This window comes from Engystomops pustulosus, chromosome 4, assembly GCF_040894005.1.
Source record: "Engystomops pustulosus chromosome 4, aEngPut4.maternal, whole genome shotgun sequence".
NCBI lineage: Eukaryota > Metazoa > Chordata > Amphibia > Anura > Leptodactylidae > Engystomops > Engystomops pustulosus.
The window spans coordinates 22,740,940-22,756,178 of record NC_092414.1 but is presented as its reverse complement, the minus strand read 5'-3'; the positions used below and the strand labels follow the sequence as shown (position 1 = coordinate 22,756,178).

Below are 15,239 nucleotides of genomic sequence, written 5' to 3'. Positions count from 1 at the left end.
CTGAAAAAAAGACTTATAAATTACAAGCTGGAGCACAGGGACGCGATGTCCGGCTCTCCGGGCTGCTAATTATACACGCTCTCGCGAACCTCCCTCTCCAATGCTTGGTGATGTCATGTAGGGGGTGTGAATAATTAGTAGCCTAGAACGCCTCCTTCATGCATATATCATCTTGGAGCGACATTCATTAAAATCTCATAAAATCATATAAGTTAACAATTCCCTCAGGTCTGATATAATTAAAGAATTTTGCTTGCAGTACCACTTTACCACCAGAAACCGTTTTCCATAGAGACGAATGCAACAGTGCCCCCACTTGTGACCTGTGCTTAGACAAGACTCTGTGTAATATGTGCTTGAGTATATATGTAATCTTGTATCTGCAGGGGACTGATAACACTCAGTAATGGTATAACTTATGTGTTGGAGCCAATGCTGGAGGACAGCGATAAACATCTCATCTACAGAGCTGAGTATCTCGAAATAGAAAAAGGGGAATGCGGACACAAGGACTCTGCAGAGCGACACTTGTACAACTCCACCTACCATCACCTTTATCACCATCGGGTGAGTGTGGGGAATGCTGCATTAAACTCTATATGTACATGTAAAAGGGATACCTCCATAATATGACAATGAAGGGTGTTGTCCCAAGTTTGATAGTTGACTGTGGGGGTTGTACTGCTGGAACCCCCACCGATAATTAGGATAGACCCCCGCCATTCATGAGAATAGGGTCCCAATCTCATCAGTAGAGTGCCTGGTGGAGCATGTGTCCTGCTGCTTCATTCATTCATTATTACGGGACAGCTGGAAATGACTGATCACAGCGCTGGGGTATCTCTGCCATTCTCATACACAGTGAATAAGAGTGTCAGGAATATCAGAGCGCTGTGCTCAGCAATTTCTGACTCTCCCATAGTATTGAATGGAGCAGCATCTGGTTCATTTTTCAGTTAATGTGAACAGGACCCCAGTACTTATTATTAGCAGGGGGTCCATTCTCATGTTATCCCAAGGGATAGGGGAAATAGGGGGACTTTGGACAACTCCTAGCAAGTGTCTGATTGCTGGGGTCTGACTTCTGGAATCCCCCTGGTTTTATGGCATGGTGGTCCCTGTATGATGAAGTGGTAGTGTACAGTGGGACTGACTATATCAATCACTCCCAAATGGGATGGGGGTCACATAGGCTACATCTCCAGTCACACCGTGGACTTCGAGACCCCTGTTTGCATCATCATTAGAAGGTCCCAGTTCTCAGACCCCCAGAAATGTGGATAAGGGATAAATAATGTGTGAATACCCCTTCAATGTCCTGATGAAGTCGAAATACATTCTGCCCCCATTAGAACAAATGGGTTGACATACTTTACCATTGGATTGCATTGGGTCAGCAGATTGGATTGTCTCTTCCATGAACCCTCCAAATTCCAAGTATATTACATAAATAGTGACGGGGACAGGAGGCCATGTTATTGTAAAATTTAAGACGCATAAAACCCCTAGTTATGGTCCTGTAGTTCCTTCCTCATGTTCCCCTCTCCGGAGATCAATGTATGAAGCAGATGTCCATTATCTGGCGTTCATTAGTGTTGTCGGCCTTTGGATGTCACACATTGCTGATAGATCCAAACACACCACATCCCCCTCATTATCCGCCATCTGCTGCAGCAGGACAGATGTTTGGAGTCGTCCCTACTGTACGGGGTCCAGGACATCTCTGATCCGGTATATTGTAGAGATGTAACATCTGTCCATCGTATGTTATTCCATGTCCTCGGAGAAATCTGCTCTCTATGGACTGGGAGTGATGTGCACGCTGCAGTCTATGGCGTCTGCTAATATTTACACATGGACGATGATATATATTGTAAAAGTGGTGGCTCCTTATATTATTATACACAGAAAAATAATAATAGATTTCTGTATGAGGATTAAGTGAAGTTCATTCACTTCCCCCACTATACATGACCTGGAGACTGCAGTGTGAGGAGACATCAGATGTTCTTACCATGTACAGTTTAATTTAAAACATATCTTAGCTGCCTAAGAACCTCTTTTTATAGATGGAAATCCCTGTACTCCTTTCATTTATTTATCTGCTTAAAGGGGTTGTACCAGGTGTGACTGTTATTCCCTATGCACAGGATAGGGGATAACAATCTAATTGGTAGGGATATGACTTGTGGGACACCACACGATCACAAGAGGGTCTCGTTTTCACTAACTGATGGAGTGCCAGTTTGAACATGCAGGACCCAAGGTTCGGACCCTCACTGATCAACAATCAGACTTGGTACAACCCCTTTAATGGAGACTGCTATCAAAATGGAGAGGGGATTTATCTTGGGTTATTCACATTTCTGCGCCCTTTTCAAGTAGTGTGCCGGAGTTCGCCGTGTCGCAGTAAAACCTGGTTGGCGCCTAATTTGTCTTTGTATTCCTCCAGCTTCCAGATGTTTGCATCTGATTTAACATTGTTTTGTGCTTACAAAGGCGCAAAATAATTGAGCAAAAACACTGCAGTCCTGACCACGCTTAGGAAAGATAATGGTATGAGTATTTTTCAAATTTGCGCCTAAAAAGTCACAAAAAAAACCCTGAATTCCACAAAGAGCCGAGACTACAAGAGACAAATGAAGCGCAAAAGAAGAGATGCAAAGTAGAGATGCAAAAAGAGCCCAGGAAAGGGGGAAAATAGATATATCACCCCCAGTGTTAGGCTATATACGTCCCCGCCAATGGGCGCCCAACAGGAGCGGTACTGTGCAGCACACGTGCGGCACCGTACCGCTCCGTACCCCGGAAAAAGATAGGACATGTCCTATCTTTCTCCGTAGTATGGCGCCGTGCGCCATATCTTCCTATGGAGAGGGGCGGGGGTGAGCTGCGCTCACCTCCTCCTCCTCCTCTCCCCGTGCACTGCCGTTGCCTGCCGTGCTACGGTACGGCGGGCAACGGCAGTGTGAATGTAGCCTTAATAGAAACTAAAGCTAGCCATGCCCTTCAGCTGGTCCCGTACACATGCATGCTTGACTGAGTTGTACGATTATCTGATTTGAGAGTCTAACTTTTATGGTGGCGGCTTATCTCTAATGAAAAGGATTGGGCATGCTGAATCCATATGACCAATCATTTGGTTCAGCGCATTGTGCACCAGCAGCAAGAACCATCATATATTTTTTTTTGTTCTTTTTGGGTCAGGGTCTTTTAGTTAGCTCCCCTCATCTCATACACACGTCATCAGCCATCAGTCACCTGACATCAAAATTTTCATGGCTTGTTCCTGTACATCCTTAAATCCCTATCATTACTACAGTATGGAAGCAGACCTCTTGTGTGTCCTGCAGGTGAGGAGAGAAGATGCCGAGGGGGACAGATGTGTGGAGCTTTACCTGGTGGCCGACTACGCTGAGGTTTGTTTAGAATGATATAATATAATAACAATTATATATATTATATAGTATAATACCGGTAATACAATAATAATATAATACAATATCATATTGCTTAGGGTGTGTACTGGTTTGAGGCTTAATTTTTGGCAATGCTTCATGTAAATAAGCTAATTTCGGCCATATGAAATACTTGGTTGCACAATCATATTGCCTGCTATCTACATCCAGACTCTGCGCTAGAACGTAACTGGGGATATGGGCAGCACTGGCACATCATGGCGAGTTCTTAGGTCTTTTCTTGGTAAAAGCAACAATATATTAGCCCAGCGGTAGCCCCTGCAAATAGAATAGAATTTTTTAAAAGATATTTTTCAGTGAAAAACCAGCAAGTCAGTGTTTACCAAGGCTTAGCTGCAACTGGTCCATCTGCCATATGGACACAACATTACAGGCCTCTACTCATTATAGAACCACTTCAGTTCCAAATTCTTGATTGGTTGGAGTGTCACAATGTTGCTGACCTTTTCTAAGGACATATCATTAATGTTTTAACCCCATAAAATCCCTTCAACACAAATGGGAAAATATTTGTGACATTCCTCCCTGCCACCGGGGGTGCTGTGGTATCACTGAGTTCTGTGTATGGTTTGTGGTTTTCCTTGCTTTGTGCATCAATGTACATGAGCGTTGGTATTGACTCTTATGTCTTGGAGGTTTCTATATCTGATTTACATTGATTTGCGCTTTCCACATTCAGTTCCAGAAACACGACATGAACTTGGAGAGGACTCAGCGCAAGATGCTGGAAGTAACCAATTATATAGATAAGGTACTATTATAATACTTAGTCATACACACAAATATTCTAATTTTTTAATTATTATTACTTTTACAGCTTCCACGATGACTTATATCATTATGTAAATCATATATTTCATCTCTCATAACATATCCTGATTGAATCTTAATTTAGTTTTACAGGGCCCTGAAGATCCGCATAGCACTGGTTGGATTAGAGGTCTGGACGACGGGAGATAAGTGCAATGTGTCCGAAAATCCATACGTCACCTTACGTGCCTTCCTGTCTTGGAGAAGAAAGCTCCTATCACAGACACCGCATGACAATGCACAGCTCATAACGTAAGGACATGACCGGTCTATGTCTCCCTGGTCATCAGGTACCCAAAGCATTCTGCATACTTCGCTTTGGAATATGTTGGTGTCATATCCCTAGTACACGATCAATGACACGAATAAGAAAGACAGTCCTGCTGCACTCTTATGGTATTCAGCTTGAAGCGAGGAAATTGACAACCTTTGCCTCTGTTACATGATAATTTCGGCATCCCTAACTAAGTAGCGTAACCCCCTCCAGGACGGGACACTACAATGTGGAGAATTCCAGCAGTGGGGCACGTATGATGGGGGCGTCATGAAACAGGAGGGTGCAGCATAGCAAAAAATACTTGTGTGCAGCAGTAAGACCAGGACGGTGGTCAGAACCTTTACATTTCTAAACTAAAATTGATCGTTATAGTTAAAGGGGTTCAGCAAATAAATTTTATTGTTTGTATGATGAAAAATAATACAATTTTCAAATATAGTTTCTGTATTAATTCCTCGCGGTTTGCTAGATCTCTGCTTGCTGTCATTCTATAGAAAGCGTCATTGTTTACTTCCAGTGGACAGAAATCTGACCATGGTCACACAGGTGCACAGCTCATTAAATCCCTGGTCATGTGTTGTCACACAGGTGCACGGCTTGTTATATCCCTGGTCATGTGATGTCACACAGGTGCACGGCTTGTTATATCCCTGGTCATGTGATGTCACACAGGTGCACGGCTCGTTATATCCCTGGTCATGTGATGTCACACAGGTGCACAGCTAGTTATATCCCTGGTCATGTGATGTCACACAGGTGCACGGCTCGTTATATCCCTGGTCATGTGATGTCACACAGGTGCACAGCCCGTTATATCCATGGTCATGTCACACAGGTGCACAGCTCGTTATATCCATGATCATTTGATGTCACACAGGCGCACGGCTCGTTACTGTCATAGAGAGTAATCAGAGCTGAGGGTTATAACAAGCTGTGCACCTGTGTGACCATGTTCAGATTTCTATTCAGAGTCTATCCACTGGAAATTAACAGTGAAGCTTTTTATAGAATGACAGCAAGCAGAGATCTAGAAAAAAAAAGGTTAGGAATTGATACAGAAAGTATATTGAAAAAATGTATAACTTTTCATTAAAATAACAATACTGTATCAGCTACTTGTTGAAAAGGGATTACCCCTTTAATGCTATAGTGTGCCTACTCCATAACACTCCCCTGTGCTTCCTATAGGGGGCGCACTTTCCACGGTACGACGATTGGACTGGCTCCACTCCAGGCAATGTGCTCTTCCTATCAGTCTGGAGGTGTGAATATGGTGAGAATCGTCTTGTTATCTTTGTATTGTACGGGCACCATGTGCTTTTTACACATTTACTATATCTTTCCATTTTTATTATGGCAGGATCATTCAGACAATGCAATTGGAGTTGCCGCCACTATGGCGCATGAAATGGGACATAATTTCGGAATGACCCATGATGCTGCCGGTTGTTGCACTGCCAAACCAGAAGATGGCGGCTGCATCATGGCTGCTGCTACCGGGTGAGTAAACGGGGGAAAGCCTAAAACGTAAGTGTGTGTCCGGTGACCCATGAGATAACATTATTTTCTCTGTTTCCTTCAGACACCCCTTCCCCAAAGTTTTTAATGCCTGCAATAGACGGGAACTTGACCGCTTCTTACGCTCAGGAGGAGGAATGTGCCTCAGCAATACCCCCGACACCAAGACCCTTTATGGAGGAGCACGTTGTGGAAATGGCTTCTTAGAGGAGGGAGAGCAGTGTGATTGTGGGGACCCTGAGGTTAGAGGAGACACTTGTGGTATCTGCACACACTTATGACTAGTTGTGATTAAAGGGAACCTGTCACAATCTTTTACACCACTAAACCATTAGCCCCCTTATGTAGCGTATGAAATGTCCTTTCTAGAATTCACTCCCTTATGTGAAATCTCACCTGTCTACCTTAAAAAACACCTCCACAGTCATATGCAAATGAGCTGAGGAGAGTCACTTTTTTTCTGAGGTGAGTCACTTTTAGAGGCTGGAGGCTGAGCTTCACCTCAAATGCTCCTATATTAGATTCTGTAGTACTTGGTACCAGGGTTTTTGGAGTCATATTGAAGTTTTGAAACGCGGTTGCATCAGGAGTGTGGTACTGTGAGATACAGAACTGGAGATATAGGAGGGAATGTGAGCTGTGAATAACAATCCAGTTCCTGTCTATTTCTTTGACTGTCTGTATCTCTAGTTCTGTAGCTCATAGAACCACAAACCTGAAACTGAAAAGGTGGGATTCTTATCTTTAATATGACAACAGTGGTTCCCCGTTCCCCAGTGGTTTCCCGCAAAGAAAAGTTAGGCCCTATCAATGGGATAGGACCTAACTTGCTGATCAGTGGGGGTCTCAGTGCTGAGTGTTCCGTCTGAGAGGCAATCTCCGTCAGATCCATAGAGATTAATGGAGCAGAACGGTCATGCGCAGCCGCCTGTGACTAAGGGGTCCGACGGACGAACGTGGGACTACATCGGACTCCTCTTTTTTGTGATCTGTGGGGTCTCAGCACGTCTGTGGATAGGGCCTAACTTTTCTTCATGGGAAAACCCCTTTAAAATCAGTGTTATCTCCTACTTTTTTAGTAAATTTCCTATGAGAGATGAGATTGCTTCTGACTTGGTCCAACCACAGAAGTTCTACCACTCGCTTTCCTGCCACGTCTTATAGGTGCTATTACTCAGCTATTCATAGCCATTACCTGTGTGCGCTGTTCCGCTATCACCTATTGAGTGCAGCTCTGTTCCTAATTGTGAACTCCATCTTTTTGTAGCAATGTGATAATCCATGCTGTAATGCCACCACGTGCACGCTGCTGCCAGGGGCTGAATGTGCCCACGGGACCTGCTGCCATCAATGCAGAGTAAGACATCTCTCCTATTAGAAGTATTAGGAGAACCACATGCACATCTGACAAAGCTAACAAAGCGATATATTGATGGTGTTCTAGAATAATCCCTCTTTGTAAAATTCCTCATTAGCTGCGGCCACCTGGCTTCCCATGTCGGAAGACATCCAGAGCCTGTGACCTTCCTGAGTTCTGCACTGGGGAGTCTCCTGTGTGTCCTCCTAACTCCTTCCAGCTGGACGGGACGTCTTGCCAAAATGGAGAAGCCTTTTGTTACAACGGGAGATGTCTTACCCATCAACAACAGTGTCGGCAGCTCTGGGGAAATGGTGAGTCTGGCCGTGGAAAAGATTTATATACAGTATACACTTGTAGAAACACGGAGATCCATCTGCTTTCACTTATGTATACAGAGCCTGTACCTACAATCTATGTGTAGATGGTGGATCTTGTTATGGATTTACTTTTATTCGGATTATGTCTGTGTACATGCAAGTTCTCATTAACACGTGCATGATCCATGTCAATCAGCTGCCTCTAAAGCTAGTAGGATCTTGTCATGTATCAAAAGCGGTCAGGACTCTCGGGATAGGGATGTAATATAACCACTGTACAAGGCACTGGTTCGGCCTCACCTGGAATATGCTGTCCAGCTCTGGGCACCGGTCCATAAAGAGGAGGCCCTAGAGATGGAGAGGGTTCAACGTAGAGCCACAAAAATGATAAGGGGTATGGAGGGTCTTGTTATGAGAAAAGATTAAAACAAGTAGACTTATTTAGTCCGGAAAAGAGATGACTACGAGGGGACATGATTAATGTATATAAATATATGAATGGTCCATACAAAAAATATGGTGGTAAGTTGTTTCAGATTAAATCAAATCAAAAGACGAGAGGGCACTGTCTCTGTTTGGAGAAAACAAGGTTTAATCACCACAGCTTGCAGTTTGCAGAATCGTACAAGTACTTGCACCCTCTGGATTTGTAGCTGAACTTTAGGAAAGGGTGATGGAATGATAGTGTACGTATTTATAACATATTTTGGTAAAAGTTTGTCCAGTTTTACTACCCACCAAACAATTTAGGCAATCTCCGTCAACTCCATAAAGATGAATGGAGCAAAACAGACATGTGCGGCCGTCGGCTCCATTCATCTCGGGGAGCGACCAGGGGCCCAACAGAGGTACCTCGGATCCCCCTTCTTGTGATCTCATCACTGAGACCCCCACTGATCAGCACTGTCCTGTGGAAAGGGCCTAACTTGTTTGGTGTTAATATCCCTTTAGGCTATATTCACACTGCCGTTGCCCGCCCGTACCGTACCGTAGCGGGCAACGGCAGTGTACGGGGAGAGGAGGAGGAGGTGAGCGCTGCTCACCCCCGCCCCTCTCCATAGGAATTAATGGCGCACGGCGCCGTACTACGGAGAAAGATAGGACAGGTCCTATCTTTTTCCGGGTACGGAGCGGTACGGTGCCGCACGTGTGCTGCACCGTACCGCTCCCGTAGGGCGCCGTGCGCCCATTGACGTGTATGGAGGACGTATGTCGGCCGTATGTACGTCGGCCGTATATACGTCCTCCATACGTCAGTGTGAATGTAGCCTTAATCTGATAAATCCTATTTTTTCACATTTGCAGTCATATATTGGGTTAGTTTTTGAAGACAAAAATATGTAATAAATAAAACTATGCTATCAAGTAAAAGTCTCACATGTCATGAAAAGAAATCAAAATTGTTCTGGTTTTTGCTTACTGGGCTGCAGTATAGAAATGACATCGCCAATGAACGATGACCAAAGCCAATCCACTGGTCTCAAAAGTGCACTTCTGAGGCCAATGACTGACTGCATTGGTCATGTTTTGCAAATTTGTAAACAAAGCTCAACAGGGAGGACCAAAGCAGAAACCCAAGAGTGCTGAGAGATCCAACCAGCACTGTAAGTAATGACTATTATGTTTGCTCCAAATGTTGTGGACCCAGCCAAGAAAATATTAAGGCAGAACAACTAATCCAGAACTTGATGTGGCCTGGACTTGTACATAAGCTTTACCTATAGATGGGTGCACTGTTCCCAATTGTGGGGTTGAAACTTCAAAAAGAAGTAATAGTACATCCACTAGATGCTATGGACATGAAAGCAGGGCAATGGTTGGGATCTGACTTATGTCCGTTCCTGCCTGTTTCACTCCTTAGATGCCATGGCCTAGTGGAGGGAAGGGGCTCATCCTCTGCAAATTTTAAATAGTTAAAGCAATATGTGACTTTCTGCTTATCGTCACCATAAAAACTGTATGAATTGGGTTGTCCCAAGTTAACCCATACTATAGGAGATAACATGCTGATCAGTAGGTGTCTGCATGCCAGGACCCCCAACGACAATGATAACCAGGGTCTCTTTTTCCCCTAAAGGATGGATTGATAGGTGAAGCATGGGGCACAGATCCCATCGAGAAGGAATGGCACATACTACAGCAGTGGCTCCATTCATCAGGGGGCATTATGGGCCTCTTGGATCACCATGTGGATAGACTTCAATCACACATTGATACTGTATGTACAAGCGTCTGCCAGTTCCCATCACGTACAATGTGTTCTTATTACAGGAGCGAGCATTGCACCAGATATTTGCTTTGAAAGAATCAATTCAGCCGGAGATCAGTATGGAAACTGCGGGCGAGACATGAATGGCGAATACAGGAAATGTGACACCAAGTGAGTGGGAAAGTAGTAATGGACGTGACATGGATAGTATGATCTGTATGAATAGCGATCAATGACTACACATTGCATCCGCCTGAATGTATCAGGGGGTAGTCTGGTGATTTTAAGCTCCACTCCATCCACTAATGCTGTGGCAGGCTGAGGGTCCTATTCCCCTATCTGAATATAGCAGCAGACTATCCCCGGCAGTCTCCTAAAACCTATAAGGGATTGGCCGCAGAAAACAAAGTTGTCCCAACACTAAACTCTTACTATGATGGCCGATATATATCTATAATCAGATAAATGTATGTGTTTTCTTTCCAGAAATGCCAAGTGTGGGAAGATCCAGTGCCTAAGCTCTGCCTATAAGCCCATAGAACATAGTGCGGTAGCGATAGACACCACCATTACCGTGCAGGGGAGGCGCATTCTCTGCAGGGGGACACATGTTTACCGGATAACCGAAGAAGAAGATATGATGGATCCAGGCCTCGTCCTTTCCGGGACTAAATGTGGGGTGAACCAGGTGGGTATTACTCTACTTTACATGTTCTGAATGTCTCTAAACATAGTGAGAACGCCCAACCTCTATAGATATAAAGCCATATCCATTTTAGGAGGGCAGTGGTTTTGTGACTTCTGTCTCACATCATTGCTGGAATATGTAAATGGGGGGTTGGTTTTTGCCTCGTGGAACTTGCATTGATCATCACTGATCATTGATTTATGGATATGAAAACTTATTTACTACTTCTCACAGCGGAGGGTTTGCTACAGTTGTATCCAGGTAACACTTTTAACTGTGAATTTACATTTGTGCTTTTCTATTACTAAGCTCCGTACCTTAATTAATGAATGGACATTTTGTTATAATGAATCGAATTAATACAATATTAAAATATTGTATTTTTTCTGCAGATTTGCTTTGAGGGACAGTGCAAAAATATTTCATTCTTGCAAGTGGATGAGTGTGCTAAGAAGTGCAATGGAAACGGGGTGAGAGGCTCTGATCTCTTTCATATTCTAAAATCTCTTTCCAGAATTGGAAAAACATGGCTGCCTTCTTTCAAAAACACTGCCATGCCAGTTTACAGTTTGTATTTTAGTTTTTTTGAGATGTAGCTATGCTTTTGTATCCCTAGACAGTCCCTTTAATATGGAAAGTTTTAAAGACAACCTATTACAGGTGCTTATGGAGCTGTGGTTTAGGGTCCCAAATCAACCTTTTTTAAGTCTGTACATGGAAAAAAGTGAAAAAAATAAAGTGAAGTGAAAAAATAGATGCAAATCCGATGAGGTACATGGGACTCACTTCAGTAGATCCTGTGCTGGCGCCTCATCTCGACATGCGGCAAGTGAAGACGGAATAATGCCTCAGCTTCATTGCGCATGTGCAGTACCTACAGCTCTTGCGCAGTGAAGCCGAGGTGTACGCCAGCTTCATTTGCTGAACACATTGGCGCGGAGGGAAAGAGGGATGAGATGAGTTTAAAGTTGGTTTTTTTTGTCCCCGAATGGTTAAAAAACATACAGGGCGATTTGGGACACCAAACCACCTGTCCACAAATCCACCTGACCAGTTCCCTTTAAAGGTGTGTTCCCATGAATTAAAAAGGAAGCAAAAAGCACAATGGGGCCCATGTAACCAAAGTGCTTGCGCTAGTTTTCTGTTGGACTTTGCTTGTTCTTTTTGGTGCAAACTGCTTGCGCATGTATTTAAGAGATGTCTGTGCCACATATGTCTTCATGCAACACAAATTAAGGGCGTTCTTGTGCTCAGTCGGACATAGGTGTCGCCCTATATTAAAGGTGCACCAAGAAAAAGTGGTGCACTCTTTCGGGGCAGTCCAGGGAGCGCTAGATTCAAGAAGAGCGGGCGCCACAAATCCTGAATCTGGCGCCCCCTGCACACTACACAGGCAAACTGCACAGTGTGCCCCAATGAACTGAAAAATAGTTTAAATAAAAGAAGTTGTAGACGTTTAAAATATGAGTTAGATATTTGATACTTACCGTATATATTCTCAAATATAAGCCAAGCTTTTCAACACAATTTCTGTGTGGAAAAAGCCTCACTCGGCTTATACTCGAGTATATAAAAAAAGAAAGTAAGTACTCACCCTTCGTCCCCCGATATCCTATTTTCCACGCACGTCCTCTGGTTCCTTACCGCGCCGGTCATGGGGGATAGTGCCGGGGACGCCCAGGGACTGTGCCGGAGAGCGAGTAATAACTTAATCTTTTTTATGGGGCACTCTGTTGTGGACATTAGACTAAGGGGGGCACTCTGCTGTGGACATTAGACTAAGGGGGGCATTCTGCTGTGGAGATTAGACTAAGTGGAGCACTCTGCTGTGGACATTAAACTAGGAGGAGCACTCTGCTGTGCACATAAGACTAAGGGGAGCACTCTGCTGTGGACATTAGACTAAGGGGGGCACTCTGCTGTGGACATTAGACTAAGGGGGGCACTCTGCTGTGGACATTAGACTAAGGGGGGCACTCTGTTGTGGAAATTAAACTAAGGGGGCACTCTGCTGTGGACATTAGACTAAGGGGGGCACTCTGCTGTGTACATTAGACTACGGGGGGCACTCTGCGGTGGACATTAGACTAAGGGGAGCACTCTGCTGTGGACATTGGACTAAGAGGGGCACTCTGCTGTGTACATTAGACTACGGGGGGCACTCTGCGGTGGACATTAGACTAAGGGGAGCACTCTGCTGTGGACATTAGACTAAGGGGAGCACTCTGCTGTGGACATAAGACTAAGGGGGGCACTCTGTTGTGGAAATTAAACTAAGGGGGCACTCTGCTGTGGACATTAGACTAAGGGGGGCACTCTGCTGTGGACATTAGACTAAGGGGGGCACTCTGCGGTGGACATTAGACTAAGGGGGGCACTCTGCTGTGGACATTAGACTAAGGGGGGCACTCTGCTGTGGACATTAGACTAAGGGGGGCACTCTGCTGTGGACATTAGACTAAGGGGGGCACTCTGCTGTGGACATTAGACTAAGGGGGGCACTCTGCTGTGGACATTAGACTAAGGGGGGCACTCTGCTGTGGACATTAGACTAAGGGGGGCACTCTGCTGTGGACATTAGACTAAGGGGGGCACTCTGCTGTGGACATTAGACTAAGGGGGGCACTCTGCTGTGGACATTAGACTAAGGGGGGCACTCTGCTGTGGACATTAGACTAAGGGGGGCACTCTGCGGTGGACATTAGACTAAGGGGGGCACTCTGCGGTGGACATTGTTATTGATGAGGGGGAAACTACTGGACATTTTATTAGAGAGTAGTGGCTGCATTTCCCACCCTAGGCTTATAGTCGAGTCAATACGGTTTCCCAGTTTTTTGTGGTAAAATTAGGTACTCTGCTTAAACTTGGGTCGGCTTATACTCGAGTATTTACGGTATGTTATATCTATATAATCTACAGATCTGCAATAATAACCAGAACTGCCATTGTCTCCCTGGATGGAAGCCTCCATATTGTAACCTGACGGGTAATGGCGGCAGCATAGACAGTGGACCAGTGCCTGCAGATGGTAAGTTCTCCAAGCCTTCAATTTTCTTCTGATTACATTGGGATTAACTGGTATCCTGATAACTGCATCTGATTTTACTACATTTTTTTCTAGAATCCCAGTCTGTGGTCTTCTGGATCTTCCTTGCTCTGTCGTTACTCGCTGGGATTATAGTGATGCTGTCCGTATACCTCCACAAACACGGGTGCTTAAAGAAACTTCTTCAGTGTTCTGCGGACAGCGTTCATGTAGCGGGACCAGTGCATAAGAGGTAGGCATGGTATTACAGGATGATCCCTACATATATAGGATGATCCCGAACTAGTCTTTCCTGCTGAATGCCATAGAAGTGTCAGTCCTGGATCATGACTGTCAGCAGCTCCAGGATAATGGGCTGAGGGGGTTCCTTGTGAAACTGAAATCAACAGTGGATGGTGGAGTTTAGAAGACTGATCAGAATATGCCCAAAATGTTGATGCCTTTTCCCCAGGATAAGTCATCAATATCTGATCAATGGGGCTTCAACAACTGCATCCTCCACCAATTACTCGTCTTAATCTATAGCGCCCTACTTCCACCTCCCAGGTCACATGGAAAGGTTTCAGCTCAGTCCACTTCATGAGGATGAATGAGGATGAGCTGCAATACCAAGCACAACCACTATGCAATGTATGGCACTGTGAGCATTAAAAAGGCCACTTTAGGGCTATCCTGCATTAACCCTAATCCATAACATAAACTCACATCTATGACTATGTTTTATTTTTCATTTATTATTACATATTTCATTTTATCTTTATATTTTATTAGTGAAAGTGGGGAGAAACCAAGACTTGATTCAACATCAAGACCGAAACCTCACATCCAAATGGTAAGTTCCTGGGTTCTAAAGATGTTTGGTCTGAAAGAGACGATCTCTACATTAAGATTGTGTTTATATTATGCCACGTATCATGGTAATATGAATGAGCTTCCATAGTGTGAATATGTTCTAATCAGCTATAAAAAATAATGTATTTTTGCAGTTCCCGAAAAGTCCAGTCAATTTCCAGACCGGTAACAGAACAGAAGTACAAAGGCATCAGCCGGGTCACCATCCAGTCCATAAGCAGCCAGAGGGTCCAACTATAAAGAATACTCATCATATGAGAATCCCCCCACCAACCAGACCACCACCACCACCTCCTACTCAGCCGCCCGCTAAGGTAAAAATTCTAGTGTAATATAGATCAAACATCAGTTTACTGCAGATTTATATAACATTTAAAGGGGTTGTCCAGATCAGACTTGTCTACTGGTTGTATGTGGTTTTGCAGTTTTTACGTCAGTGTAACTGAGTTTTAATACCAGACACAACCTATAGGAAGACAATGGGGCTCATTTACTAAGGGTCGCGGATCACACTTTCGTCAGACTTTGCACATTTTTTGGGGATTGCATGGCTTGGACAGGTATTTAGCTGGGATTGTGTCACACGCAATCATTTGTTGGTGCAGCGGCGCTGGCTTCCATGCTTCACAAATTGGGGGTTGTGCCGTTGGACGATCGGACTGATTCGGACTGGGCACGGGATT

The 15,239-nt window shown here is 44.5% G+C and overlaps 1 protein-coding gene across 1 annotated transcript in view; it reads left to right on the top strand.

The window, feature by feature from the left end:
* The window catches only part of ADAM19 (ADAM metallopeptidase domain 19), a 42,286-nt gene that overhangs the window by 23,562 nt on the left and 3,485 nt on the right, over positions 1 to 15,239 (top strand). The window contains exons 6-21 of the mRNA XM_072145489.1: positions 387 to 567; positions 3,354 to 3,419; positions 4,159 to 4,230; positions 4,375 to 4,541; positions 5,755 to 5,839; positions 5,927 to 6,066; positions 6,149 to 6,326; positions 7,352 to 7,441; positions 7,560 to 7,755; positions 10,033 to 10,141; positions 10,457 to 10,658; positions 11,051 to 11,128; positions 13,578 to 13,686; positions 13,780 to 13,936; positions 14,476 to 14,536; positions 14,691 to 14,870. Of these exons, the coding sequence (XP_072001590.1) occupies positions 387 to 567; positions 3,354 to 3,419; positions 4,159 to 4,230; positions 4,375 to 4,541; positions 5,755 to 5,839; positions 5,927 to 6,066; positions 6,149 to 6,326; positions 7,352 to 7,441; positions 7,560 to 7,755; positions 10,033 to 10,141; positions 10,457 to 10,658; positions 11,051 to 11,128; positions 13,578 to 13,686; positions 13,780 to 13,936; positions 14,476 to 14,536; positions 14,691 to 14,870 (2,071 nt within the window). The remainder of the gene's footprint in view (positions 1 to 386; positions 568 to 3,353; positions 3,420 to 4,158; positions 4,231 to 4,374; positions 4,542 to 5,754; positions 5,840 to 5,926; positions 6,067 to 6,148; positions 6,327 to 7,351; positions 7,442 to 7,559; positions 7,756 to 10,032; positions 10,142 to 10,456; positions 10,659 to 11,050; positions 11,129 to 13,577; positions 13,687 to 13,779; positions 13,937 to 14,475; positions 14,537 to 14,690; positions 14,871 to 15,239) is intronic.